Source organism: Parus major, chromosome 5 (assembly GCF_001522545.3).
Source record: "Parus major isolate Abel chromosome 5, Parus_major1.1, whole genome shotgun sequence".
Lineage (NCBI taxonomy): Eukaryota > Metazoa > Chordata > Aves > Passeriformes > Paridae > Parus > Parus major.
The window spans coordinates 53,720,919-53,748,335 of NC_031774.1; the positions used below are offsets into that span (position 1 = coordinate 53,720,919).

General features: G+C 45.3%; 1 protein-coding gene across 8 annotated transcripts in view; it reads left to right on the top strand.

The window, feature by feature from the left end:
* The first annotated feature begins 2,030 nt into the window (after positions 1-2,030).
* The window catches only part of CEP170B (centrosomal protein 170B), a 57,641-nt gene continuing 32,254 nt past the window's right edge, over positions 2,031-27,417 (top strand). For all 8 annotated transcript variants that reach the window (XM_015631451.2, XM_015631452.2, XM_015631454.2 and 5 more), the window contains exons 1-6: positions 2,031-2,118; positions 3,346-3,481; positions 15,316-15,405; positions 18,383-18,461; positions 21,122-21,180; positions 22,491-22,629. In XM_015631451.2, the coding sequence (XP_015486937.1) occupies positions 3,377-3,481; positions 15,316-15,405; positions 18,383-18,461; positions 21,122-21,180; positions 22,491-22,629 (472 nt within the window). In that variant the 5' untranslated portion in view covers positions 2,031-2,118; positions 3,346-3,376. The remainder of the gene's footprint in view (positions 2,119-3,345; positions 3,482-15,315; positions 15,406-18,382; positions 18,462-21,121; positions 21,181-22,490; positions 22,630-27,417) is intronic.

A 27,417-nucleotide genomic window follows, 5' to 3' on the forward strand; every position in this document is an offset into this window, starting at 1 on the left:
CTAACCTTTTTATAGCAACTTATAACAAAGATTTGCCTAGATGGCAGGCTTGTATAAAGAAGTAAATTATCCTACTTTCTTTGAGCAGTATAGAGATGCTCTACAGATTGTTTCATAGAGCAGCCTCTCCAGTAAATAGATGTAGTTCAGAAAGAAGTGAATAATATCTATAAAAACTTAAGCTATAGGTCAGTTAAATCAATAATGAAACGTCATTCAGTGACAGGATGACCTGGCAAAATAGGGTAGAAGTCCATTTTTATTTATAAAAGATTTCTATTACTTCATGGCTGCACTCTACGAAAGCCTTCAAAGCACTGTGGAAATGGCAGCTGCTCCCTCCATGCTCCTGCCTGGTGTCTGAGGGACATGGCATGCTGCAAGGGTGTGGTGCTCTGCTCCAAACAGAGACCAAGAGCACTTCAATAAAACACAGATGCTACAGCTCAGCCAGCTTCGAAGACTTTGAAGATAATGATACCCTGAAATCACCCTGGGGGATGATGTATCTGCCAAGAAAGAAGTCAAATGTTTATTAAAGAAGGCAATAATACTATTAATTAAATAATACAAAGTCCAAATGCTCTTCACAAAGAGGAGGAAAGAAAAAATGCTGTTTTCCTTCCCTGCTTACAGTCCTGCTGCAGGTCACTTTGCTCTTACTGTCTCCTCAGCCTTGCAGCAAAGGTATAAACCAGGAGTAAGCCCACAAAGTGATGTGGCTAAAGGGCCACCCCCTGCAAGTGGTGTGCCAGACTTCTGGTTTCCATGCCATCAGACTTTATTAAGATTACATCCTGAGCCAAAGTTCCAAAGTACACTGGAGACACCAAAAAAAGTTCTTGCAGGTGACTGAGAAATGATACTCAAACCTAAATGCACAGTGTACAAATGCAAAGCTGTCTTTCCAGCTGGAATATGAGCCTGGGGAATCATCACTATGAATTTGGTGTCTTCCTATAGGCTTTCTTTAGCAGCCTGTGTCAACTGGAGCCAGAGAACCAGGGTTAAGCCACTGCTTTTTGCAGCTCCACTGACATCTGCAGGAGCCGGGGCTCTCTTGAGAAAGCTTTACCATGATATTCAGTGCTCCTCACAATGGGAGAAAAAGTTGTCTCACTTGCTGCACTTATTGTTCTTCAGTTTTTAGTTACCTACAACTGAAAAAACTCATTAAAATGGCATGTCTTTTCACAGCACCCATTTCAGGCTCTTATTCCATGGTTAGATGCTCAAGATTAATTCTGTCCTGCCAACTGCGTTTAGGCTCCTTCCTATGAGAGGATGAGGAGGGTATGTGAAGATGGATGCCAACCTGCAGCCTGGTGGAGTGAGAGAGACTGGTGCTGAGGCTCACTTGGGTGGCTGGAGAGCCTGTGCTGGGACTCGGGCTAGAGAGGAGGCTGGTGTTGGTATTTGGGTGGCAGAAGAGGCTGTGTTGGGGCTCATTTGGGTGGAAGAAGCAGCTTGATTTGGACGTCCCTCGGGCTGGCATTGGATCTGGTCCCCGTGTCTAGCAGAGGCAGCATCTCCAGTGCCATGGCACTGCATGTTGGACCTTCCCAGGTCAGGGATAGCTGTACGCTGGTCAGAGATGTGCCAGAGGCTCTGCGGACACTCACTGAGCCCCTCTGAGAGCCTGAAGTGAGGGATGCTGAACCAGGGCATGGCACTGGCACAGGCTTCCTGGAGAAGCTGTGGATGCCCCATCCCTGGGGGTGTTCAAGGCTGAATACACCTTTGAGCAACCTGCTCTGGTGGTTGGCATCCCTGCCCACGGCGGCAGGGTAGATGACCTTTAAGGCAGATGACCTTTAAGGCCCCTTCCAACCCAACCCATCCCACGGTCGCGTCCCTGCATCGATGCCACACGACCCAAAGGCAGGCCAGCACCTGCGGCTCAGGTGTGCCGCCAGCTGCGGCGAGCAGGGCGCGGGCCCGGCCACAGCACGGCCGCCTCCCCCGGCCGGGCCCGGCAGGGCTGGAGCCGCCTCCTGACGTCGGGAACCTGCGGCGCGGGGGCGGAGCGGGGCGGGCGCCGGGAGCGGCCCGCGGGGCAGGCAGAGCCGGCTGGCGGGGCGCGGTGCCCGGCTGCCACCGCGCCGAGGGCCGCAGCAGGTAGGGCGGGCGGCGGGCGGGGGGCTGCGAGGCCGCCACACAAAGGGCTGTGCCGGCTGCTCCCGGCTCCCTTTCCCGGGCGCTTTGTCGGGGCCGCGCTGTGTCGGGGCCGCTCTCTCGCATGTCGTGACACGGGCGCGGCAGCCCGGAGCGGCGGGGAGGCGGCGGGGGCGGGCGGGCTGTCCCCGTCCCCAGCCGAGGTCACTCATGCCCACCTGCGCGCACCGGGGCCGCTGAGGCGGCGGTCGGGCCGGGCAGCGCCGCGCAGCTCGGGGAAAATGGAGATCTCCTTCCCCCGGTGCGCTTAGGAATGCAGCTGGGAGCCCGGGAGGTGGGTGAGGGGAAGGCGAGAGCCTGGCGTGTGCCGCTGGATCTTCCTTCCTTCATGCGGGGGGAGGCGAACGGGATGTTGTGGGAGAGGCAGGCGGCGAGGCCGCAGGAACAGGCTGCCCGCAGCCGGGCTGTAGCAGCGACAACAAACAGGTGTGGCCGGGAGAGGGGCCGGTGAGTGCCGCACGCAGGTCACAGCTGCCGCCCCTCCGCCCGCCGAGCACCGGCAGCGCCGCTGGGAACCGCAGCCTGCCTCTCCTGCCCTGCCTTAGCAGAGCCCTTTGGTGTTTGGACCAGCCGTGTAGCCAGGGAGGAAGGAAGGATTTGTGGGCTCCCAACTTACATCAGTGTGGAAGTGGGATGAGCAATAGGGAGGTTGGTCCCCTCCCTCCCAGCGCTGGTGTAAGCGCTCCTGGGAATGCACTGTGAAAGGTTAGAGGAGCCACGTTATGTCACCTCACTGATGCGCTGGTCCGTATTGATGACGGGGGAGGCTCAAGCTGTGTAGCACAGTGGTAGTGATGAGGAAATGTTCTGGAAAAGAGATCTTAGTTATTTTCTCTTTTTTCCCCCTCCACCATATTTCATCATTTCATTGATTGGATTCAACCGGATGCTTCAGTATTTAAAACAATCCTTTCTTCAGATCTTTACTCTTACTTTGCCGTGGGAATATTTCCAGGGCTGCAGAGCTCCTACACATGGCACATGGGCAGCAGGTTCTGGCAGACACTTCACAGCTGCTTGTAGTCACCAGAGATTTCAGATAGGAACACGAGTGCATGGGGCAGCGTTGAGTCCCATGGTAGAGGGAAATTTGGCAACGGCGGCTACACACTGTTGTACTTGCACACTTCATTAATAGCTCACTGTGTCTGTGGGTTTTTTTGTGTTTAGGATGTATAAAGGTTAAGTGCCAAGCGCCAAAATGAGCGTGACTTCGTGGTTCTTGGTGAGCAGCACTGGCATTCGCCATCGGCTCCCTCGGGAGATGATATTTGTTGGCAGAGATGACTGTGAACTGATGCTTCAGGTAATGTGGCTTTTTTTGGGTTTTTTTTGTAATTACTTTTTCTGAAGATGCAGTAGATGTGTATGTAATGCTGGGGATCTGTAGAGGTGTTTGATGCTTTCTTCAAGTGACATCTTTTAAAAGGAACTTTCTCTTTTTATCCTGAGTCTGTGTTTACCTTGAAGATTTCATTTTTGTGACAGCACAAGTGAGGTTTCCAAATTGCCATGTCATCAGATGGATAGGATCCGTAGTGGTGGGAGATTAATCAAATAGATTAACTGTCTTGATGCTACTAGAAGCAATAAACAAAGACATACCATTCTGTCCTGATCTGTGATTATGCTGCTGGTTTTTTTAGCTCTTAATACATGCACTGTTTACATGTGATTTGAATGCAGGCAGGGCTTTTTGTTTACCTGTTTTTCCCTTTAAGTTTGATTAAATTATTTATGCTGGTATTTCTCAGGTGTTTTTATCATGGTAGAAAATACTGATGTTTAGCAGAGGAAGTCTGTTTTGGTGGGCTGAGTAGGCTGGTGGCCTCTTCCCAAAGTAATTGTGTTACTTGGGCAAACTTTCAGCTTCTGTTACCACTTTCCATACCAGCATGTGTCTCTGCTGGACCTAATCCAGCATGTCTGAAGTGTTGACTGTGGTCTGATGTTTGACAGCATAATGTAGTAGATGTCACTCCAAACGGAGCTGGAATCTTGCAAAGAGCTTTTGACGGGAGCAGTTTAGCTCAGGAATCTGTAGAAGCTCAGAATTAAATTAGTACTTCTGCTAGACCCATGCCACGAGTACCTAAGTGCACAAAAAATGTTCTATTGCACCTGCCCATCCCCCTTTTGCCTCTTTGTGAAGGCGGCAAATGTTCCTGTTGGTGACAAAATTAAGAAGCTGCCTGCACAATAGAGACTCCCTCCTCATAATTTCCACTGCTGACCTGATCACAGGTATGTCCTGAATGCTGTGCTGATGATCTACTGAGGAGGCTGTGTTTGTAGTTGCTGCAGGGAAGTTGTATGATACGTTAGTAGGAGGTCTGTTTAGAGAGGTAGAAGTTCTTGTACAAAGTGTAGTTGAAGGGCCAGGTGCTGCCTAGCTGTAATAAAATATCATTGTCCACAAGAGGAGAGCTTGCAGTGTTTGTCCTGCTCTGCCTGCTGGCAGTGAGTGGCATGGCCATGCTGCGGTGGAGTTGGGAGCTCCTGTTCCACAGCACATCTTTTGTTTGGGTTCTCCTATGAATCACACTACCTCTTATTTCATGTTTCTACATGTCTGGCTGGTGAGGTGTGTAAAGGTGAGACATTAAAAATATCCTGATATTTGCTGTACGTCTGCATTTGGATGCTCAGGAACCTGATTGCCATCTTCTCTCATGACTTGGAGGGAGAAAACACACAGTGGCCCTGGTTGCCAGAAATGGTCTGAGTTTTAGGCTGCCCATCTTGATATCTTGGGAAGCAACTTGAGGGTTGTTTTTTTTACTGTTGGCTTTCAGTACTCTGACAGACACGTCTCAAGCTGTGCACTCTGAAATAAAAGTACCCAAATACCAGTTGTATTTAAAATGGACAGCTTGTTTCTCTGGTTACTTATGGGCATAACTGAATGTCGTGGATTGTGAGCCACTCCATATCAACCAGAGTATTTCATGCTTCTTTGCAAGTCTGAGCTGGCTTGTCAGTGTTGCTTGTGGACTACCCAAACTTGTGATGCTCTTCATTAGCCATGTACCTTTCTACAAGGCAAATGAATTGAGATTGCTGGAGGAGCCAAGAGTATCTGTGAAACAGCTGTATCTGGGGACTCATAGGTGGTGGGTGGTATTAAAAGAGGTTTCCATTATTTAACCAGAGTGAAGGCTCTGGATTGTCTATAAAAGCCAGCAGCTTGTGTTCATGGGGTGAGCTACATGTGACTCTTTAGAAACATACTGGTCTGCTATCTCCAGTAATAAAGCATTTTCTAGGCTCACATGTAAGGTCTTGTTTTGAACAGCACAGCACATTCTTTTCCTAGCCATTTGCTTATAAAGATGTTTTCCAGAGCTACCTGAGGCTCCAAATGAGATGTTTGTAGTAAGACAGTGCAGAAGAGAAACTGTGAACAGAGAGACTTGATATCCAAGCAGAATTGTTATGTGAGCAGATGGAGGATGAGATCTAAAAATAGACTTTTTCCCTACTGTGACTGTCCATGTCACAAAATCGTTGTGCAGACTGGCACAATCATTTGTCTTGGGGGAAGCTTAAGAAGCAGGGCAGTTATCAGAGCAGATGGACAGAGCTCTTGTGGCAGTTGTTTGCACCTTGTAGTATTTCTATGGTACTGACCCTGAAACTGTATATTCACTGCATGGTTATTTTTCATGTATATTTCAAGATATTGGCATTTAATCCTTTAAAGTGCACAGCTGGGAACAGACTGGCAGTGACTGAGTGACCTAGTCAGTGTTTTTTCATCTCTAAGGGTGTTACTGCTTATTGATTTCATCGTGATATGGTTTGTGGTTCCCTGTTGAGACCATGTGTAACACGGTACTCAAGCATACAACACAGAGATAATCCTTGTCCTGGAGACCTGCAGTCTTGCCTTCCTCATTTTACTGTTTTAGAAATGTCTTGTCTTTTGATGATTTTCTTGGAATGTGCTGTCTCAAGGTGTCAGATCTCTAAACAGCAAAAAAGGATGGCTTTGTCACCAAGCAATCAAGTTTTAGTTTTGTCTGGTTTTCTTATTTCATAATACAAGTAGTGGATTTGCTTTCTGATTAACAAAGAAGTGAAGAAACCCTGAGTCTTTAATCTTAAAACTGAGTAGGTCTGATAATGGGGAAACATAATATACCTTGATATCTTCTATACCTACTAAGAGGATTAGAAATATTTTAAATGTTTTTGCAGCCCTGTAAAGCTTCTAATACAAGTAAATGCGAGATTTACATTGGGTTTCTATGTTAATGCATGGGTGAAAATGCCATGAGGTGTAGCTGTAGCTTGGCATGCAGGGGCCAGGGCTCAATTCTGCCTATTTTCTAAGAAAAGTGCTTGATTTCTTCAACAGCCTTGCTGGTTCCTTCAGGTATTAGCTAACAAACTACTGGAGTGTGGAAATCTGGACCTTCACTAACTTACACTGGTGTGGGTTTTTAATGTTAAACTTGACAGTGGTAGGAAATAATGCTCTGAAAAGATCTACTCTGTTTTTAAATCAAAAATAAAAGAATCTTGGAATCATCTTGAAGAAAATATTTTTTTCCCTTTCCCCAGCATCCTTCTTGGGAAATGTAGCTGCCCTTTTCTTCAGCTTTGATCACTTGCTTGATGTGATGGGTACTCAGGGGACTAACATTTTTGCAAACTCAAAAATTTCACTTAACCATTAAAACATTCCCCTCTGCTCCTAAACAGAACTTTCTTTTTTTGCATTTTTGCTAAATGTAAATATTTAATTGAATGGAAAGCAGCATCATGATTTCCATGTTTTAGTTTGAGAGTGATGTTTACTGGAAAAATTGGGGAATAGAAATGTTTAACCAGTGCTCCCCTGAGTATTTCCCTCCCATCAGAGTGGAGCTCTGGGTGTGTAATTGTCCTACGCCGGGTGAGTTTGTACACGAGGGTGAGTTACAGCAGGAGTAGGTGCAAGCAGCATAGTGCTTTCTGTTTTATGCCTTTATCATACTGTTTGCCTTTTTGGACAGTATGACATTTCCTATCAGGAGACACTGTTTGCAATTGCTTATAACTCTGCTAAACTTTGTAGCTGTTTGGGATGAGAGTTTATTTTCCAGGCGTCTGTTTTAGGCAGTGTGTTCTGGATGTGATCATTTATCTCCCTTCTTTGGTTTTTGCTGTGAGCAACTCTCAGAAAAATGTTGTTCAGGTCAATTATTTAAAAGTATATTTAGCCTGTTCTTTGAAGTTCTGTCAATGTAGTAGAGCTGGGTCAGTGAAGCTTTTCAAGAGTGAATGACGAGGTTGGAGGTGGTGGTTTGTTGTTTTGTTTTTTCCTTAATCAATAATCTAAATGTGTTTGACCAAGTTCCAAACCTTTGAATAAAAGCTGGAGTTTGAATGTGGTCAGCAGGGACTTATTTGATAGCATTGCCTTAAGTAATTTCATCTGGGAGTGAGGTTGGCACGGGGATGGAGTGGAGAAGTGTCACAGGTTGGGCAAAGAGGAACTGGGTGCAGGTATCCACAAGGCTGGGATGTAGATGTAAGAGCAGCTGTGCTAGATTAGATCAGGGTATGCCTAACCTGGCATCCGGGCTCAGTGGTCAAAGCAGCTGTCGAGGAAAGGGCAAGGACAAGCCAAGAGTGTAATGATACTTCCAAAATGCTTGTTCAGCCTCTTCACCTGTGTTACAGGAAGCCACAGGTCAGATCTTTGCATCTAGTGGTTGGATTTCTGCTCTATAAAGCTTCACCAAGAGATGAAGATTTGGCCACGTGAGGAAGTACAACGAGGGTTCTGTTTGTGGAGAGTGAGAGGAGGAGCAGCAGGACTTGGAGAAGTGGAGATGTGGTGCACACAGGGCAGAAGCTGCTCAGTGTGGGCAAAGCAGGCATTACAGGATGTGGCTGCTGAGCAGCATCGCCCTTGGGGCCTGAGATGGGTCAAGACTTGCTATTATTCTGGTGTCAGGAGAGAGCTGTAAAAGCTCCTAGCCAAGCATCTGTCACTGGTCCAGATGGGACTTCACATGCTGCTTATGATACTAATTAGTCAGTTCGAGTGGCAGGGCCTTGTGAGCTAACATACAAGTTCGTTCTGGTGAAGCACATAAAAGGTAACAATATTGCATTTTCATCTTTTTAGCTTGCTTTGTTAAAAAGACAGGGAATTACAAGCATTCTAGGCAATGAAGGAGTATTCTTATGGCTGCTAAGTCAAGTGTTTATAACTGCAGAGCAGTTACAACACACTAATGTGAAGGCTGCTGAAGGCTGCCTGTGTAATTCTGCCTCTTCCCCTGTGTACATAGGCATGAAGATGCAATCTGTTATTGTGTCCTTCCTGGGTATTTTTCCCCGCAGGATCTGTTCTGTGTCTGGTATGCAAGGTGCACAGCGTGCTCCACAAATAATAGAGTGCAAAGATGAACTCTGCCTGTGTGTGACATCTGGTCAAATTAAGGTTTCATTGACCTGATGTATCCTGCCTTCCCTGGGCCATACTTGATAATTCCATGTCTCTCCTATGTAGTTTAGTGAGTGCATACATAAACAAGTGAGAATAGGTGTGGTGTACGTTGTCTACAGCGTTATGCTGGGAAGAAGCAGATGGTGAGAACTTGGTAGATGATCTTTTTCCTGGTCCTTCTAGGTGGATTCACTACAGTTCAGAAATTGTATCCCTCCATTGCTCATGTATTTCCAGCACTGGGAGCTCCCAGAAGAAGCCATGAGGAATCTCTGCTGGGTTTTGTATCTGGACCTCCTTCCCCATGGAAGTGCAGGGCTGCAGTGGGTAGCTGTAGTCAGGACAGGGAGATGCCCCACCCATGCTGTTTTGCTTCAGTTTGAGGGTGTGAACAAGCACCTCAGTTAGTCCCTGGGTGTTGGGAATTGCCAAGACTAATTCCTTAGGTGTTAAAATGGAAGTGCCTTATAGAAGGCAATGGATCTAGCCTTGGGAACGTTCTGCTTTTTGACAAGTAGTGTTTCCAGGTGCTGGAACAGCAGCTGTGGAAGGAAGGATGCACATCCTGTGTTTCCAGGCCTTGAGTTGTTTTTTCGGCTCTTCTTTGTCCCATTCTGTTCTGTTAATGTGCAGTTGATGGGAGGAGGTTAGAGTCCTGATGGGATGTGGGTATAGGAGGCTGGAGGCACAGCTAGACTGTCAGACCTGAGAGGGGAGCTCATTGCTGGAGGCAGGGTAGGGAGGGAGAGAGGTGATGGTGGCTCTGAGGGCAGGTGGTTATTAGGGTCGAGAGGGCAAGGTACTGGAAGCCTGGACTGCCAAGGGTGAGTTTGTTCCACTCTGGAGTGGGCAGAGAAAAAAGGGAGATGTATCTTCCTTGTATGAGATCCTGATCCAGGCAGTAGCAGCTCAGCTGCACTATAAAAATTCAGTCCCACCTAAAACAATGCTTTTCCATTCCTCCTGGGTGGCCATGTAAAACAAAGGGAAAGCCAGTGCATCTGTGGGCAGCATGCTCCCTGCCTGCGGTCAGGATCTGACCCTGGGTCACTTGAACCAGTTCGCTTTGGGAATTGGGAATCAGCAAGCAAAAACCCATTTTACCCCAAAATAACGGGTTAAGTTTCTGTGGGAACCGTGCCAGCCTCCAAATCCCTTTGCCAAGCTGTGGGGATTACAGTTTCATTTTCCTGGGGGATTTCTCTCTTTTGTTCAATGCCTTATTTTTTGCCTGAATACTCAGGCCCTGGTTCAGCCACAGATCCGCAAAGTCCATGATTTTGGCTGCAGCAAAGCTGAAGGCAGGAGCCTCTGCAGCCTGGGAGCTGTAAAGTGAGTCCAGCCCCAGGATGAGGTGGCTACACTTGCTGAAGAGATTTGTCTGCTTAGGCAGAGTCATTAGAAGCTGGCAGCACCTGCCCCTGGGAGCGATCAGACTGCCACAGGGGTGACACACTTGCAACCAGCCTGGGGCAGGATGGAGCATTCACTGATATTCTGGAAAAGTACAGAAAGGGCCAGTGAACACAATGCTGTGAAATGCTTTGTGGTGAAAGAGAAGGACCCAGTGTTCACATCTGTCATTTAATGATACCCAGCTTCGTACTTTTGAGGAGTAAAATTCACATTTCAGGCCAGAATGCAACAGATTTTTTTTTTTTTTATTTTTGTTTTAATTTGGTTTTGTCTGTCTCCATTCTAAAGTGGGACACCAGCTTGTATTTCCTTACTGGGACACTTGTGCAGAGCACAGTACTGGCAGCAATGTAACCTGTTCACTATGGAAAGTATTTGAGCAACTGTTTTATTGCATGCTGCCACCAGAACACTGCAGTTATTTTGTGCCAGAAGTGCACAGCAGACTGCAGTGAGGAACAGGGAAACTGCTCATGTTTGTTTATTTTATCTCCAATACCACGATGCCTCGCGGCACTGGCAGGGCTGAGGTCCAAATCTCAGCCCCAACCGGTAGGTTTTCATCTGTGGTAATTCTCCTGAGAAAAAAGTAGCATCTGTATCTACACAGGCAGCTGAGCTGTGTCTGCTCCCTGGCCCTGTGGGGAAACACAGGCTGTCTGGCTGTGTTTCTCCTCCTGCCTTCCTAAGCAGGTCTTCATACCTTTTAGATTTTGCTTAGCATCTCTTCAGCTTAAGCTTTCATCCTGAGGGCCCTGTTCTGACCCTTCACCAAACATGAAGCTGTAGGGTTTGTGCAGCACACATAGCCACAGTGTGATTTGTGCCTCTGTGGAGATTTCTGCAAGCTTTTGAAGCTGATTTTGCTGATTTGACGATGTGTGCTGTTTTGAGAATCACAAGTGAGCTGCCTGGTTGTGTGGCTGATTGGAGACTGCTGATCCAAGGTGTTGGTACCACTATGGGACTGGCAGGCCTGCAGGTACCATTCCTATGTTTTGGACTCTCTGCTTAATATGATCTTGGAAGAAGGAAGAGCTATATATAAAGTACCTCCATCCTCAGTTATATGCTGTGTGTGCATTTTGTCTACTAGGTATTTAAAACATGATGCATGGTAGATCGTATGACAGAAAAGCAGCACAGCCTTGTATTAGGAAGTGATTTGAATGTCTGGAAATTCCAGCCCTGGATGAGGGCTGAGTGTAGTAACAAATCAGTGTACATGTTTTCCCTGAAGAGAAGAGTAAATATTCTTAATCAGAAAAGCAAACGTGTTTTCCTGAGAATTGTTTTCATTTGATAACAGGTCCAGTGTTAGGACATGGTGAGAATGCTATGTTGTTCCTTCATTCCAGCCTCTCAGAATGTAGCCTTGTTTCTTGCCTGAATGTCAGCACTGCTAAGAGGACACCTTCCTTCCTTCTTTTCCTCTTCTCAACTTCCTCTGAAGTGCTCCAGCTCCAGTTTGGTAGTTTGGATCTCTTACCCATACCTCACCCCATCACAAGTGCTTTTCTGGTGAAACAGATTAGCTGCAAGGATATACTGGTTATTTTTTGCTTTTGACAGCTGGATATAGGTAACTGAGGTTTCTTATTAACACTTTATTGGAAATTCTGTTGTTTTTTAAAAAAATTTTGGATGCCTATGTCTACTTGTGATGGATCAGTCTTGCCTTTGGTAGTGGACGTTATGTCTGATCATCAAGCAAGACTCAGTATTTGGTGCATGCATGCATTTAGGCTAGAAGTCCTCTTATGTTAGTGATTCAGTCAGCTTAATTGCAGTTTTTCAATTTATAGATGCCTAAAATCTTTCCAGTGAAGTTGCAGATGGCTGGGAGCTCTGCACCCATGGGCAGCTCTGTAATGTGTTGACTCAGGTTCATTAAATCACTTCCTGTGGTACAGCAGGTCACTCCTTAGAAACCACTGGCCTGCTGGGCTGAAGTGGCTGTCCTTGGGCTCTCAGCTGTTACCAGCATGGAAACTGGTTAGTCTCTCCTCATGGGAAGTGGGATTGAGGGAGCCTGCTCCTCTCTGGACAAAAGCACCGTCAGCTGCTGGCTTGCTGCTGTCACTGCATACAAGAGCAGTTTATGTTAAATGTGACTGATGTTGAAACAAACCACACCTCAGTTCTCGAGTGAGAGTGACCTTTGGCAAGTCTGCATCAAAATAAATAAGGTGTGATTTTAGTTATTTTGAGTTTCCTTGGAGACAGGCCCCTAGGAACTCCTGCTGCCAGTTCCTGTGATGTTTGCTAGCTTAACATAAACAAAACTAAGAAAATTCCTCTCTTCTTCACAAAAGCATGAAATTTCACAGAAGTGCAATCTGTGTAACGGTTTGTCTTGTTACTAATGTGCTCTTAAAGAGATGCTGAGAGGTTGTATGAAGATTGTGGGTCAGATTTTGCATGTTATTTTGACTCCTTTTGCCATGGGCTTTCTTGAACACAGCTGAAACTTCCTTGGAAAACAAGGTGACATAAATTGGTTCCTTTGGTGACCTCTTCCTGCATTTATGGAGGGAGATATCATGTTTCTGAATACAAGTCTGCTCCCCTGAGATGACCCTCATCTGATTGGGGACCCCTGAGTGGCTGAAGTCAGCTGTTATAGAACACAGCAGACCAAAGGCTGTGCTCACTTACATCAGGGTCAGATGCAGGGCAAATTGAATTTTTCAGAGACAGCTGGTTCCCAGAAATAAACTTCTTTTTAAGTGACCTGTAATACATTTAAAATCAGATACCAGGTCTGCCCCATTTTTTTTTGTCTGGGTTAACTTTATGGGGTGGAAACCTTTCTGCCCTTGGAAGAGGGCTAAATGGTTTGTTCTGCCTTTAGAATCTTGTCATCTTTAAATGAGCCTCCATAATGTGCTGTAAAAAGGTAAAGCAAACACTCCTACAGCAGTTAATCAGCATTCCCTTGTATCTGGTTGGGAGCAGTGACATCCACAATTTTGAGTAGCAGAGGGATCACAGGGAAGACAGACCACGTCTGTGCTGCGCAGGCACGGTCCCCTGTGTGCTGTTGTGTTTGATTCCAGTGGCACGAAGCGTGGTACATAAATGCCCATGGATAGGGAGAAGGGGTGGTCACCCCCTCTGCTTTGTAGGTGAGGTGTGGTGAGCCCTCCAGGAGCCCCAGAGCAGTGCTCAAACAGACAGATTGTTGTGGGGATGGACTCTGGGCTTGCATCTCTCCAAAGGGTGTGAGGGGACCATGTGACAGATCAGGAACAACCCCAGCTTGTGTAGCATCAGCTGCTGTCATACCTGAGGCTGTGCCTGGAGACATTCCTGTCCTCAGGGCCATATGCTGAGGTGCAGGGCTTGGGCAATGTCCCTCAACTATCCTTACCTGGGCCATCCTTACCTCACACCACACACACCTGCCACAGCAACTTGGGTCATTGAAAAATGGACTGAGGAGCTGCATCTGGTGTGGATAATAAGAGATAAAATCAGTAGCTTCACTGCAGATGCTTAAGACCTGCCCTGCCTTGAGGTGAGGGGTCAGGCACCAAGTGTGGGGATGGCACGGTGGTGAGGGGTTTGTGTGTGCCCCTCCTGGGAGGGCATTGCTGTATTGCTTCTCATGCTTAGTGCTCAGCATAGCAGGAGGCACAGGAGGGGTGTCCCCAGCCACATTGTCTCTGCCTATCCCACCTCTGTTTGTGTCTTTGGGGGAGGTGATTGCTGTCTGAGCAGCATCAGTTGGCCAGCAAAGCATGAAGTTCTTCCTTTTAAGTCCAGCAGCATGTGGATAACTGTATTAGTGAGGGAGCTGGAGGCAGGGGGTCACTTGCCCCTGTCCTCGCTGCCTGTGCTTGGGGTGACATGTCATGAATAGTGTGAGGGATATTGCAAGGTGGAAGGGCAATCTTCTGGCCAGGTATATGCTTGTTTCATATTGGCACTTCAGGGTTATTCTGGAGAATGTGTCTCCTGGGCTGATGGATGCTCTGCAGGGGAAGGACATGCCCTTTTTCAGGTGTTGTGATACTTCTTATGTGCTTGATATTGGCAGGGCCAGAAGAAATTCCTGCAAATAGTAGCAGCTTGTGTGAAAAAAAGCCTCTTTTGTTTTCACCAAGGAATTCTCTGAAACAATCTGCTTCTGCATGCTTGCAAGAAGCCAGATAATGGCTTGCTTAGAGTGGTGCTGTGGAAACCAGTGTGTCTATACTTGGCAAAAGGGAAGGACTTTCAGCAAGAACTCGTTGGTTTGTGCTCAGGAAGATGAGGATTAGCTGACTTGGAGCCTGGCTAGTCTCCCTGCTCTGGTAGCGTGCCCTCCCCTCCCCTGGCCTGAGGTACCAGGGGGGTCTCAGTGCTGTGTGTAAGTGCTGATAGAGTGACTGCTTCCATGAGCCTGAGGTCAACTGCAGCAAGGATTCGAGTTACAAGAGGCAGCAGGTCTAAATACAGACAGTCTGGTGTCTTTATAGCTGTAATACACCATATTTCAAAGTTATTCATAGGTCTTGTTCTAGCACGTCTTCAGAAGTCTGACACGATGCCTGCTCAAGTGTCACACTCTGTTTTGAAGATAAGGTGCATTACTTGTGCATTGTGACAAAGCCAGTCACTGTGGCACCACAATGCAGCTTACAATTTAAATTTTCCTAGAGTTGCTTTCTTTCTCATTCCAGGTTTACTAACCTCTCTCTAACTTGGAACCCATCCTAGAATTTTAATCAATTCCAGGACATAATCCTGGGAACAGTATAAATTTTTGGGAACAAGTTTCATTTTTAACTCAAGAAAATGTTTTGGTTTTTTTTTTGAAAAGCAGGAGGAAATGATCCCACATTGAGCATCCCTAGTGATGAGGCCATTGGCCTCAACAGTTAAAAATGGAGCTCTTCTAGCTCTTGCTGGCTCAGATCCTGGCCCCCAGGCTTTCAGTTTGACTGGATTTGTTCAGTGTGTATTGATATAATTTACTGAAGTTATGGTATAGTCTTGACAACCTTCAGCAATTTTTAAAAAACTTTTTATTTTCCCTTCTCCATGCAAATAGTGTATTGTCTTCAAAAACTGTGGAAGCATTTTCTGCTTATCTTTCAATTATTTATAGTAGTAAATAAGTAGTAGTATTTATATATATAAATATATAAATATATAGTAGTATTTAATCCTTCTTGCTTTCCTGCTCTGTCCCCCTACCCCATATCAAGCCAGTTTAACGTCTCAATGTTGCTCTGATTAACAGTGTCTCTTATGCCTGACCAGTCTCACGCTCACTGTGCTTCCTTTGCCAGTCCCGCAGTGTGGATAAGCAGCACGCTGTAATCAACTACGACAAGGAGAAGGATGAGCACTGGGTGAAGGATCTCGGGAGCTTAAATGGAGTAAGTACCAAACCTCCCAGCTGGCAGGGGCAGCCTCATGCTGTGCTGAGTCTGCAAGCACTCGTGTGCTCGCTGAATCCTGCTCCCAGACCCTTTTGGGTCACTGCAGCTGTTGGCATGAGTTAAGCCAAACATGCATAATTATTTGCAAGGCCCGAGGTGGAGGTCATGTAGCATCTCATCCTGGGAGGGAAAAGCTTTGGTGAATATTGTACTGCTTTTTCTCCCTCTCTACTGGTGTTCATGCAGAATGCTTCAGGGATCACAAAATCATAAAGCCTCTTCCAAAAGGGGAAGAAATAAATTCAGTTTCATGGTTGGGATGTTAAACTTTAAACTGGTGGAGATTCTGGAGCAGATGTTCAGCATGAGCAGCATGACCTTTTGGTGGCTTGATTTTCAGTGCATGGCATGATTTATGGGATGATGAGACATTTAATTTTATTGGGGAGAAACTACTTAAAACTACCTATTTTTTAAATTATAAAAATTGCTCTTTTGCCTGCCTTGAGCCCGGTTTGTATGAAGATCGAGGAATAGTGTGAGCACAGAAGAGGGAGCTGAGCCTGACTGAATCTTAACCCTTGCTGTGGTCTGACATGCAGTTCAGTGTTAGAAACATGAATTTCATGATATTTAAATACACCATTGTCGTTAAAAATGTCCTAATGTCGTAGAATGCCTCTGTTTTGTTAATTCCTTCATACAAGTGCAGCTATTCCTCTGCTGGAGCAGGCTTAAGCTAGATTCACATAATTGTCTTCCCAGTTGGGGTTTTACTGGGACTTAGTAAAGCCCTCCACCATCACAACCACAAAACCACAAGATGAGCCCAGAAACTTGTATAAAAACATGGCTAAAGCAGCCCTCAACCATTCTTCCTCTTCTGGCATCTGAACACAGCAAGAGTGAGTGCTAATCCTTCTCAGCCTAATAGCTGAAGGCACAGAGCCCTGCTGAAATGGGAGTATTTCCAGTAACTGGTCTGGACTCTAGCTGGGTCCCTGGTTCAAAAGCTATGGAATTTAACTCATGGTGGCAAAACAGCAGCTGAAGATTTTACTTGCAAGGGAGGGAAGGCTTGTACCACTAATTTTTTTCTATCTTCACATGCTAAAGCATATGAATTTACAACATTTTAATAGTAGACTTATGCTTAGAGAGGCAATGGAGTAAAAGGGAGTTACAGCAGTGCCTTGTCTTCTGCAGCTGATCAAACACATCTGTTGAAAAAGACCAAATTTGTGGCCAAACCAAATTTTGCATGCAAGAAACATATCTTTATTTGAAAATTGACACAAAAACTTGTTTTCCTACCTGAAATTAAGGAAATCACTTTTGAGTGATTTTAAATCCATTTTCAGAATTTAATTTTATTTTGTATTTGAGTAGTCAACAATGCATTATATGGCTTTGCTGGATAATCTGGTTCATATCAATTATGAGTGTTTTTATTTTTTTTATTATAGTGTTCAGGTAATTCTGCAGTCTTTATTCAGAGGTTTTTGTTTTTTAGGGTAGCATTTCCAGGCAGATTAAGTATTTTACTGAAGTTACTTTATCTGAAGTAAACATGGACAAATAGGTAACTATCAAAATGGTTTATTGTGGACTTCTTTGAAGAAAATTCAGTAAACAATTATTCCTGTTCCAGATGTGACTGTTGTGGGTTTTTTAAATATTAAAAACTTTAATGCAAATTGGAATTCTATGCCTTTTAACTAGCTCCACTGTTTTTATTCTGAAATTACAGGCCTGTTTCTCAGCTCTTCTGTAAATTGCCAGGAAACTGGGGGCTGTTGTCTGCTGAGGTTCTAGTTTCCTGCTCTAGCATTTATTTTTCCTCTGTGGTTAATACTAGGTCTTATCATGCATGTTTGGCTTGGCTGAGGTGAGAAGGCAGAAGGAAAAGACTGTACTGCAGTCATGAAAACATGTAAATTCATTTTCTAGCATAATTTTGTTTCCTCAGCTGCATTTGCATTAATGGCAGAAAGCCTCAGCAGCAGGTTCCTGATCTGAGAGGCTGGGTGAATCCCACCTTGCCAAGCAGGGTAACTCCTGGTGTCTGACTGCCTCAGATCCAGCTGTGGCAGTGGCTAATCCCCATCAGCCCTCTAGGGCTTCTTCAGCCCCTTCTTATTTTTATTTGGCCCAGGCCATTGCAAAAGTACATGGGTTTATTTGTGAAAGAAGTCTGTGCATGCTTGGTTTGATCCTCGGTTGGTCTGGGAGAATTGTTTCATAGTGGGTCCCCTCAGGAAGCAGAGACATCAAAGACATTTATTCACAGCTGTGAAATACATGTCTTGCACCTTCAGAAGGATGCGAGTTTCTTTCAGCCTCAATTAACTGCCTGGAGCATGGGAAAAAGGAGTCTGTGAATTTTTAGCACGAGGGGTTTGGTTATCTCGGACAGTGTGGCCTCAGGTGTCATGGTGATGCTGCTGCAAATTTTTTTTTCCCGTTTCCCTGTGCATTTTCATTTCCCCTTCCTCTGTGACAGGCTTTGCTTGTTAAATTATCAGGCCTTGGGGCTGACACCAGTCTTTTTTGCCATCCAGCAGAAAGCTGATTCCTAGCTCAGTAATTAAGAGCATGAGTTGCAACCGTTCGCTGGTTGAGACGGGTGTAGCAGAGCCAAGAGCATTTGAAGTTCCTGACTTCAGGCACCTCATTTACCTGTTCGAGGACTAAAATTGCATTTGCAGTTGGTGCAAAGGTAAACCTCCCTAGAGGTCCCTTCACAGCACCGTGCTTTGAAGCATAATTGGGGTGCTCTGACTTGCCCATGGGAGCTACTTGCTGATGTTGATTTTTCCAGGGAACTCAGCTCCTGAATTGGTGCTGGCACACTCTGAGTACATGCAGTGCCATCAGCAGATGGACGTGGGTGCCCTCCTGAAGCACCATCCATCTGAGATCCATCACCCTGGTACCCTCAGTCAAAACCCATTCCTGTGCTTCTTCCCTGCAGACGTTTGTCAATGATGTGAGGATTCCTGACCAGAAGTACATCACCCTGAAACTGAACGATGTCATTCGCTTTGGCTATGATATCCTTTCTGAAGAGGATTGGGACTCAGGTTTTGTGTGGGTTTTGTGCTGTTGGCTGCATGAAGAGGCTAATTGTGACTACTAATTGTGAGTAAGGTGTTTGTTTTGCCTCTTGGGGCCTTTGGATGGCTCATAAGCTTGTGTTTCTCCACCGTGAACCTGATTCAGAGCACATTGATCATGATGCCTGCTTTTTCATTGAACTTTGGATCAGGCCCTGCACTGGCAGTACCGACTGGAAGTGCCTCTTCAGTCTGCTCCTAAGGAAGGGTTGCGTTTTTATCTTTTTATTTGGGTGGCAACTGTAGCTGGTACCAGCTGGGAGAAAACAGTTAATATGTTTTTGTATGAACTAACATCTCCCTATTTTTTTTTTCATTCAATTTGCCTTGTTTTATCAGTTATTTCAGCCAGACACTTTCTTTCAGACAATTTTCAGGCCTTCAGCCTTCAACATTTATCTGGCAACATTGTGGCCAGACCCTTGACTTTATTGATTGCAGTTTGCCCATGCAAATTACTTCTGCTACAAAATGCAAGAGTAAATATCTCTTTAGCAATAGCACATTTCACCTCTAGCAAGGGAAGCTAGGTTGCAGTTACTGCTTATTTACAGACTGCAAATCCTGCCAGTGTCTGCTGAAACACCTTGGTTTTCATCCCTTTCCTTTTTTATCCTGATGTGACAGTGTGACTGTCTATAAGCATAGATGCTGACATGCCTTTCTGAGTCTGAAGAGCAATAGTGGTAAGTAGAGGTTCCTATTGCTGTCTTTTCATGTAATCTAATACATTTTCACTTTTTTTGAGTTGCTTCTGTCTGCCAAACTTTGCCCACTCAAGCTGTATTTAGAAGTAGCAAGTGTCTTCTCCAGGTTTTTTTTTTTTTGGGGGGGGAGATGTCAGTTAAAACAGTCCAGACATTTCTGAGAATAGAGGCAGAGACTAAGTTTTACCATTTGGTGGGGGAAAATGTTTGGCTGGATAACTCTTGTGCATCCTTGACCTCAAGGCCAAATTCTTCCGCCTTTTGCTGGCCTCATGATAATCCATTTGTGCTTGGCCATTCTTTAGCCCTTGAAATATTCCAAACTGTGAGCCTTGCTGGTCTTCCAGGGACCTGATACTTCAGCTCTCAAAAGTGATAGTGCAGGAGCGCTCACTGTTGCAACCAGGATTGCTAAACTTATGTGTGTGCCATCTTGGATCTGCAGGAAAAAAGGGTTTTCTGGGCCATGGATCATAACTTGGGTCTTGGTCACTGTCATCTGGGATCTTGTTATTAAAGGTGGTGTCTTGCTGCACATGTGATGAAATCTGTTACAGTCCCACAGGCAACCTCAGCTGAAGCTTTTCTTGACTTTGCAAATGCTTTTTTTATGTATCTGCTTTTGTATGTTCTGGTCTCTTGCTGTGTGAGGAAATGCACAGAAGACTTGCTGTGAACACAAATCCTGGGAAGGCAAAAGTCAGTGCCTGGAGCATGGGTGGGTTTTAATGGCTGCAATACAAGTTTAAGCTTTTTACAGAAAGCAGTTCTTAGCAATGAGCAGCTAAGTTGAAGTATTTAGTCCTGCAGCCCTTTCGTGGATATTCAAGTGAAATGAATGATTATACTTATGAGTTGCAGAATTGATTGCCTTCAACAGGAAAATTTTAAAGAATGTAGTTTTTAGAGTAATCTTTGTACTATATACTATATCTCTGGCAGCTACAAGGTGTTCCTCTGCTTTGCTGTTTCAGTGCTTTCTGTTTAGCAGAGCTTTCTGTGTACACTGCAGTCATTTTGGTGTGGATGGCAGCTCCTGAGGGCTTGGAGTAAGCTGTGTCCCGTTGCACAAAAGCATTTCTCTTTTCCATTTACAGTTTCTCTTACAGGCTGTGCAGAGTTTCCCTGCTAGGCCAGTATCACTTGGTTTATTTTTAGTCTAACATTTTCCTTTTTCCTCCTCTTTGCTTTCTGCTGTGCTGATTGGGTTGTTCATGATGACATTCCAGATGCCAGCTTTTTTTTTTTTTTTAATACAGCATTGCTGAGGATTACTGCCTGGGCTCAACCATGTGAATGTCTCCCTTCCTAAGAGGTCACAGCAGCTCATGACCTGATTTACTTTTCATCTAGAAAGCTGCAGTGACTGAAAGGCCTTGTTGAGGCAAGAGAGCACCACAGTCCCAGGCATTTGAGCAAGGAGCTGAACTCTACAGCTCCCTTGTCCAGCGTGTGAGACTGGCCCACCTCGGCCAGGATAGTGAGGGGTCTGCCTGAAACCATCAGCCAGGTGGAGAGGATCAGGGTGTGAGCTGAGCTGGGGCTCTGGCTGCTCCCCCAGGTCCTGCACAGAGTTGCTGGTGCTCCTCCAGGCTTGTCCTGCTCAGGTCCCCATGTGTGCTGCCCCTCAGCTGTGGTGGGTCTGGCCACCAAACGTGACTGTGCACTCTCTCACAAACTGTGCACCACAAAGACCGTGCTGGGCTGCAGCATGGGCAACTTGTACTACCTGCATATTTTAAGACTTGCTGGTTTTATGATCCTGTTTTCTTTCTGTGACTAAATGCTAGGTTTCTCTGCCCACCCAATTCCTTTTCCTTAATGAATTTTTAATTTATTTTATGTAATTTATAATCTAATTTAATTTATTTTCCTTAATGAATTCTGTACATTCGAATATGTATGTCCTGGAACAAATTCAACACAAAGTCCCAGAAGAAGCATTAAAGGTAAGAGTTGCTGGGTGCAGTGCATTTTTTTAAAAAAAAACAACTCTAAGTACTCTAGTGATGGTCAAGCAGAGTGAAATATTAAAATACTCTTGATAGCAGTGAAATGTTTCAAAATGTGAGGCTCTCCTTGGATTTGGACTTAATAAAATCCTCCTTTGAGGAGAGATATATTTCCCAGTTATCTCAACTCTGATCTCACCTATCCCTGTGCCAACATGTAGATCAAGTTCTTTATGTTTCATGACTGCCAAGAAAAAAAAGGTTACTTAAAGCTGTAACATGTTAAAGAACAACCAGCACATGAACTTGTGGGTGAAGCACAGCAGAACTTAACTCCCTCCCAGAAGTGGAGCACAGATGTCTTTTTCTGAGCATGGTGACTTATGCCAGCTCCACCACATCTCCTCAATCAGGCTGAAGTTTGCTTAATTTATTCATGTGTAGCATCTCATTTTTGTCTTCAAGCTCCCAATTTTTACTTACTGAGCAGTCAGTCCTCTTATGAGTGAGGTGTTTTTAAAACACTGTTCAGGTAGCAGGTAAGAAATATTCAAGCATCCCATTACCTAAGGCAGGAAAGCAACCCCATCTATATTATTATTATATTATAATAATATATATATTATATTATTATATTAGCAAGAAAGCTGTAATGTTCAGCTGTGGGACTGGCCTATCAATGCCATGCATCAGCTCTTGGCTAGCAGATACTGCCTTTTTAGCCCTGGTTCTGTGTTTAGGACTTGGCGAGGATAGGAAATCTAACAGCTACAATTGGGTAAATGATTCATTGAAATTATTTCTCAGGGATAATCTGGATGGGCTCACCCTTTTATTAATTTACTTGTAATAAACCAGCTTCTAAATAGCTCATTTACTGTGTTAATATGGAACCTGTTTTAAGGTAGAATCACTGTCCTAGCTGGGGAGATGGTTTGGAAAAAATAATTAAAATAGATTCCAGTTGCCTTTGCTGAAAAACTGAGATAATGCAGATGAGTGCCCTGAAATAATAAGAACAAAGGGGATTTCAGGATTTAAATCCTGAGTGGAAAATGGCCTGAGTTCTGATTCTTCTCAGTTTATTCTTGAAAGGATTTTCTAATTAGTTATTTTGCAGAGCTAAGTCACAGTGACCTTCTTGTGTACTGGAACCGTCACTTAATGGCTTCCAAATGGGCTATTTCTCCTGTTGTGTAGCTTCTGCTCAGGTGTGCATGCTTCTTTCTGAGGGACATAGCTGCAGTAGAATTTTTGGTGATCTGTTGGTGGGGAAGAGGGGTTCACTGCTGCTTGTGTCTCTGCAGCATGAGAAGTACACCAGCCAGCTCCAGATGAATTACAAAGGCACGGCCATGAAGAGGGCGGAGCAGCCCATGGAGCACAGTGTCTACACAGAGTCCCCACAAGCCAAGCTGGAGAAAGGAGAGAGGAAAGCAATTACAGGTACCTGCTTGGGAACCAGTTCATCTAGATTCTGAACAAAGTGCAGCTTGTGCTGGGTTATGATTCTGACAGTAGAGTCTTGTGGGTTGCATTTGGGAGCAGTTCTTGAAGGATCAGCTTTCTGAACTCATGGAGTATTCCAGACTCTGGGTTTTTGGAGATTCTGCCTCCAAAAAAAATCAGCTGGTGTGATGGCTCCTACATGCTTTGTCGCTGTGTGTGTTCTGGAAAACCTGTGGGCAGAGCAGGTTTGGTAAGTTCTCTGGCACCTGTCTGGTCTATTTTTAATTTCCTAATCGTGAGCTGGTGTTTGAACAGAGGGGGTGACTCAGAGTAGAAAATGTATAGCTGCTGTGGCTTGGTGCTGGCAGGCAGGCAAAGGAGCAGCAAGCCATTTCTTTCACAAGGCCCTGGATGGTTTTAAATGGCTGTATTTCCTAATGTGCCAATATGTGGGATTTAAACCAGCTGCCTGACTGGGAGATGTTTGCTTCAGGTTCGCTTTTCCCCAGCTATAGTCCTTTCCTGTTTGAGAAATTCATTCTGTTCTCCATTTTGTTAGCAACTGCTGCCTTCCTTTAAAGATCCTTTGTCAAACTTGGTTCCTCCGTGTTCCCTGTTATGGTTTGCCAGGACCTCCCCAGCAGTCTTGTCTCACCCATTTCACCCAAATTCCTGCCTCTTGTGTGTGCTGTCCTGACAGGTCTCTCTCCCCAGTTCTGGTCAGGTATCAGTTCACGGCTTTCTGGAGCTCGCTGGTGCATGGGAGGAACAAATAGGGTTTTAAAGCATACTGGTGACATGACTGCCAGTGGTGGTCTTGTGGCTTCAGGATGGCAGAGCAGTTGGAAAGCTTTAGGGTTTAGCGGGGAGAGTTGCCCACTCCGTTGCAGGACGATTCAGGAAGAATGGAGGAAAAGGGATGGGCAAGTAAAAGAGTGAGGTAAACATCTTGGGTAAGTTTACCTAGAGACAGGTATGTCAGCTTTCTAGAAAAGAGTACAACTTTGGGTAAATGTGTTAAGGCTTCATGGTAACTAATTTGAATAGGTTGATTGACCGAGATCTCCCATGTATTGTCCTTATGAACATCCCCCTAAGCTGACATAGTGCACTAAAAGAGTGTAATGTGCCTCCCCTGGGCTCCTCTCTGCCTCCAGCTGTGTGGGGAAGCACATGTGCCCGTGTGCCCAACTCCCATTTTTTGCACCAGAAAACCTTTCTTTGTGTTGCTTTGGCTGTGGCTGTGTTTGGGACTGAGCCTGACAAGCGTGAGCGTAAAGGGATGGAATCGTGAAGGATTAAGTGTGACACTGGGGAGGGTGAGAAGAGGTGAACCCCACTGGGGGAAGAGCTCTGCCTTTCAAGGGGCAGGAGGTTCTTGGAAAGCTTTGCCAGTAACTGGAACCACTTTGTGTTTGCTACTGCCTGGTTCCATGAACACTCAGTTTTTTATTCTTGCCATCTTCCAAAATACACTCTCATTGATTTTAACCTACATAGCGTAAGCAGGGGATATTTGGAACGCCTTTAAAGCCAGGACGTTGAGTGACTCTTGAGCAAGGTGACCCGTTTCTCTAGCCTGTGATTTGCAGACCTGCATTATGTTTCTGTCATCTTCAGTGGGCACAGACCAGAGGTCTAAGGCAAAACGGGCTCTGTGTTCTTACTGGGGAGCAGCACTGAAGTATGTCACATGCAGTGGGACTGATGGGCAGAGCTAAAAAAATCTGTGAAGTGCTGCTAACCCCACTGAATGATAGAGGAAATCAGGACTTTTTGTTTGAAGTATTTTGCTGGATTGGACTGAAGCCTGTGGAAGCAAAAGCCTGAGTATTAAATCAGTCCCTCGCTCTCCCAAAAGCATCTCTGTCACGTGAGCAGAATGCTCAGTGGATCCTTTTCTCATGTGCCATGTGACTAATTCACCTTGTCCTCAGCTGCACACATGCACTGTTCCTCCTCGGCTGCTGGGAGGAGTGGCAGCAATTTGAAATGATTAGTGAAAAGAATGTCGTGTTCTTATGAGGAGTGGGCTTGCTTAGTGGCAGCAGAAAGAGGCTTTAGGGAAAGAGCTGTTTTGCTAAGTCTGTAGGTATTTAGGAATTTGCATTGACTAATTAAAGCAAGGTCTGGGCTGACAAAAGCCTTTAGAAGGATCGGTTCCCAGGGCCTGGGTGGAAAAGAGGCAGAGGGAATGCAGGCTTTCAGGGAAGAGGTTTAACAAAACAATGTGAACAATTAGAGCTGCTTAGAAATGGGAGGAGGTGAGGGGCTGAGGATAAAGAGATCCAGGGGAATGAATGGGAAACAGTCAGTTTAGTCTTTAGGCTGTTGAACTTGCAGATTTTGGGTGTATGTTGCCTGCCAGCAGAAAATCATCAGTCTGTGAAGTGTTTGAAGCAAGGTGCTTGGTTAATCCTGTGGGTTGGAGATGGATATGAATCAAAGTGTCCACAGTTCAGCTAGTTAATGCTAAAAATAGCTATTAGCTCTCATGTCTAAAGACTTAAGTGATTAGGAAGCCAGGTAGAACCTTCAACTGAGTAGATTTCAAGGCAGTCACAATCCCTATTCCCATCTGTTGCTACCTGAGTTGAGGTACTTGATGAGATAAGCTACTTTGGGGTTTTCTGTTCTCAACACATAGTTAAATCCTCCAGCTGATCTTAATTTTTTGTTTTTTCAAAGCTGCCACAGCCTGATGGGACTGGGAATCCTGAATCTGATGACTAACCTCTGAATAACTGCTGCAGGCCTGAGTTTCCAGGGGTGGAGGCTGCTTGCAGCGTCCACTTTAAATGGGCATCATCATTTGCCAGGTGTAGGACCAATTGTAGGAGCTTCTCCCGGGATCTGTGAAATAGGTTTATTCATCAGGTCAGCATCCATGTCATTAGTAGGTCCTCTCAGCAGAGTGGACGACTTGAAAGTCCTGCTGATGCCCAGGGCTGAGGTCAGCAGGCAGGATGGATGGAGGCAGTGGGAGCTGTGCCCAGTTGTGAAGTGGTTTCCATGGTCTTTGGCTGCTTTCCCCATGAGATCATGGCAACAGCTATTTAGACACACAGCTCTGCCCTAGCCTTTAATTTAAGGGAGTGGTGTTATATCTGCTTTTTTTACCTGAATTAGAGTGGTGCTAACTGCAGCATGTTTAAGGTTTGGCCATGTAATTGATACAAGTACATTTGTGATCGTCAGCCTCATTTGAAAGTCTCTGGGATCCTGGTATGTTCACAGCAGATACAAAAGACCAGGGCTTAGATTAACCATGCACATATGAAATAAATTGTGTGGCAAAGAATCAGAGAATTGCTTTATGATTATTTCTACTAGGTCTGAAATCTCTATTTTGGTGAGGAGTTAAAAAGCAGGGATGTAAGGAATTATTTTTAAAATGTTATAGCTAGATAATCTTTTTTTTTCCCCAAGGCCTCTGCTGTAAGAAAGCTACTCTGCATCTTCTGGAGATGGGCATTATTGTTATTAATAATGAATCAAAACCAGTTTGACTTAAAGCAAGCTGGATTTCTCATGCTTTTGTTATGATTTGCAGGAGAGAGTTTCAAAGCTGTGTGTGCTTCTGTGAACAAAGAAATTTGCTGTTGCTGACTGTCTCTCTCTCATGATGGTATGAAGCTTTGTGAAGGTTTGGGCAAAGCATAGTCCTCAGTCCTGTCCTGACCACAGGGGACACCTTCAAGGGAAATCAGACCCCTCTGTTTAGTGGGAGCTGTGTGCTTGTCTTGAAAGCTTTTCCTCCTGCTTGATGATGGAAAGCAGCTTTAACGTGGTCTTTCTCCTTTGATTTTCATCACCTGGACTGTATTTCTGGTTGTGGCCTTGTGTTCTGCATGATTCACTTCTCTATAAATGCACCTTTTGTATTGACATGTCTCATTCTCTCTTTTGGTGCCTCTCCTTCAGATGATCAATAGTTCTGTATTAATTTAACAGGCCACATTTTTGTCTGACTGTTAAGCAAATGTACTTCCCTTTTTCTGTGCTAAAACACAGGAATTCATTTTTCCTTTTGAGTGACTGCCCCAAAGACCGAAATCCAGGAGCAGAACATGTGTATGTCCGTGGTCTTCCCTGTATTACACCGTCACTGGTGGCTCAGTATTTATCTGGCTGAATGCTTGAGCTGACCTCAATTCAGTTATTTAAAAGGATGGTTTTCAGGCTGCCTGCCTGAATTGATGAGCTAAGAAATATGTCTAAATGAATTGGCACCATCTGGGCAGCCTGGCACGGAGTGGAGAGAGGTGGTAACGAGCTGCCATCAATTGGAGGAAGTCTCATGTCATTAAAATGACTGAGCAGTTCATTTTCATTGGTGTTCCTCCCTTCACTGCTGACTGGAGTGAGCCCCTAGTTCGTCTGCTCTTACAAGAGCATCCATCTTACACTAAAACAGAACAGACAGGAGGTGGCTTCAGGGTGCTTTGCATGTCTCAGGACACAGGAAAACGTGCTGCTCTGGATGCTGCAGGTCTAGGTTGAGGTTGCTGCCCAAAATGGATCCCAGCTGGTGAAGAGCAAAGCCCGCTGGCACAGCTGCATATGTAGCTGCTCCCTGGCCCACTTCTGTCACAGCCATCTGTTTTAGCTGCCTTCCCGTCGTGTTTCCCCCCCACCCCCTTCCCTTTTTCTGCAATATTGTTGTGTTAGAGCTGGAGCTGGGAGAGGTGTCAGTTGTGCTGGCAAATTAGAAGGGACAGAAGCTTCTGACATGAGCAGGGCAGCAAATTCATGTAGCCCTTTGTGCTGGTTTTGGCTGGGGTA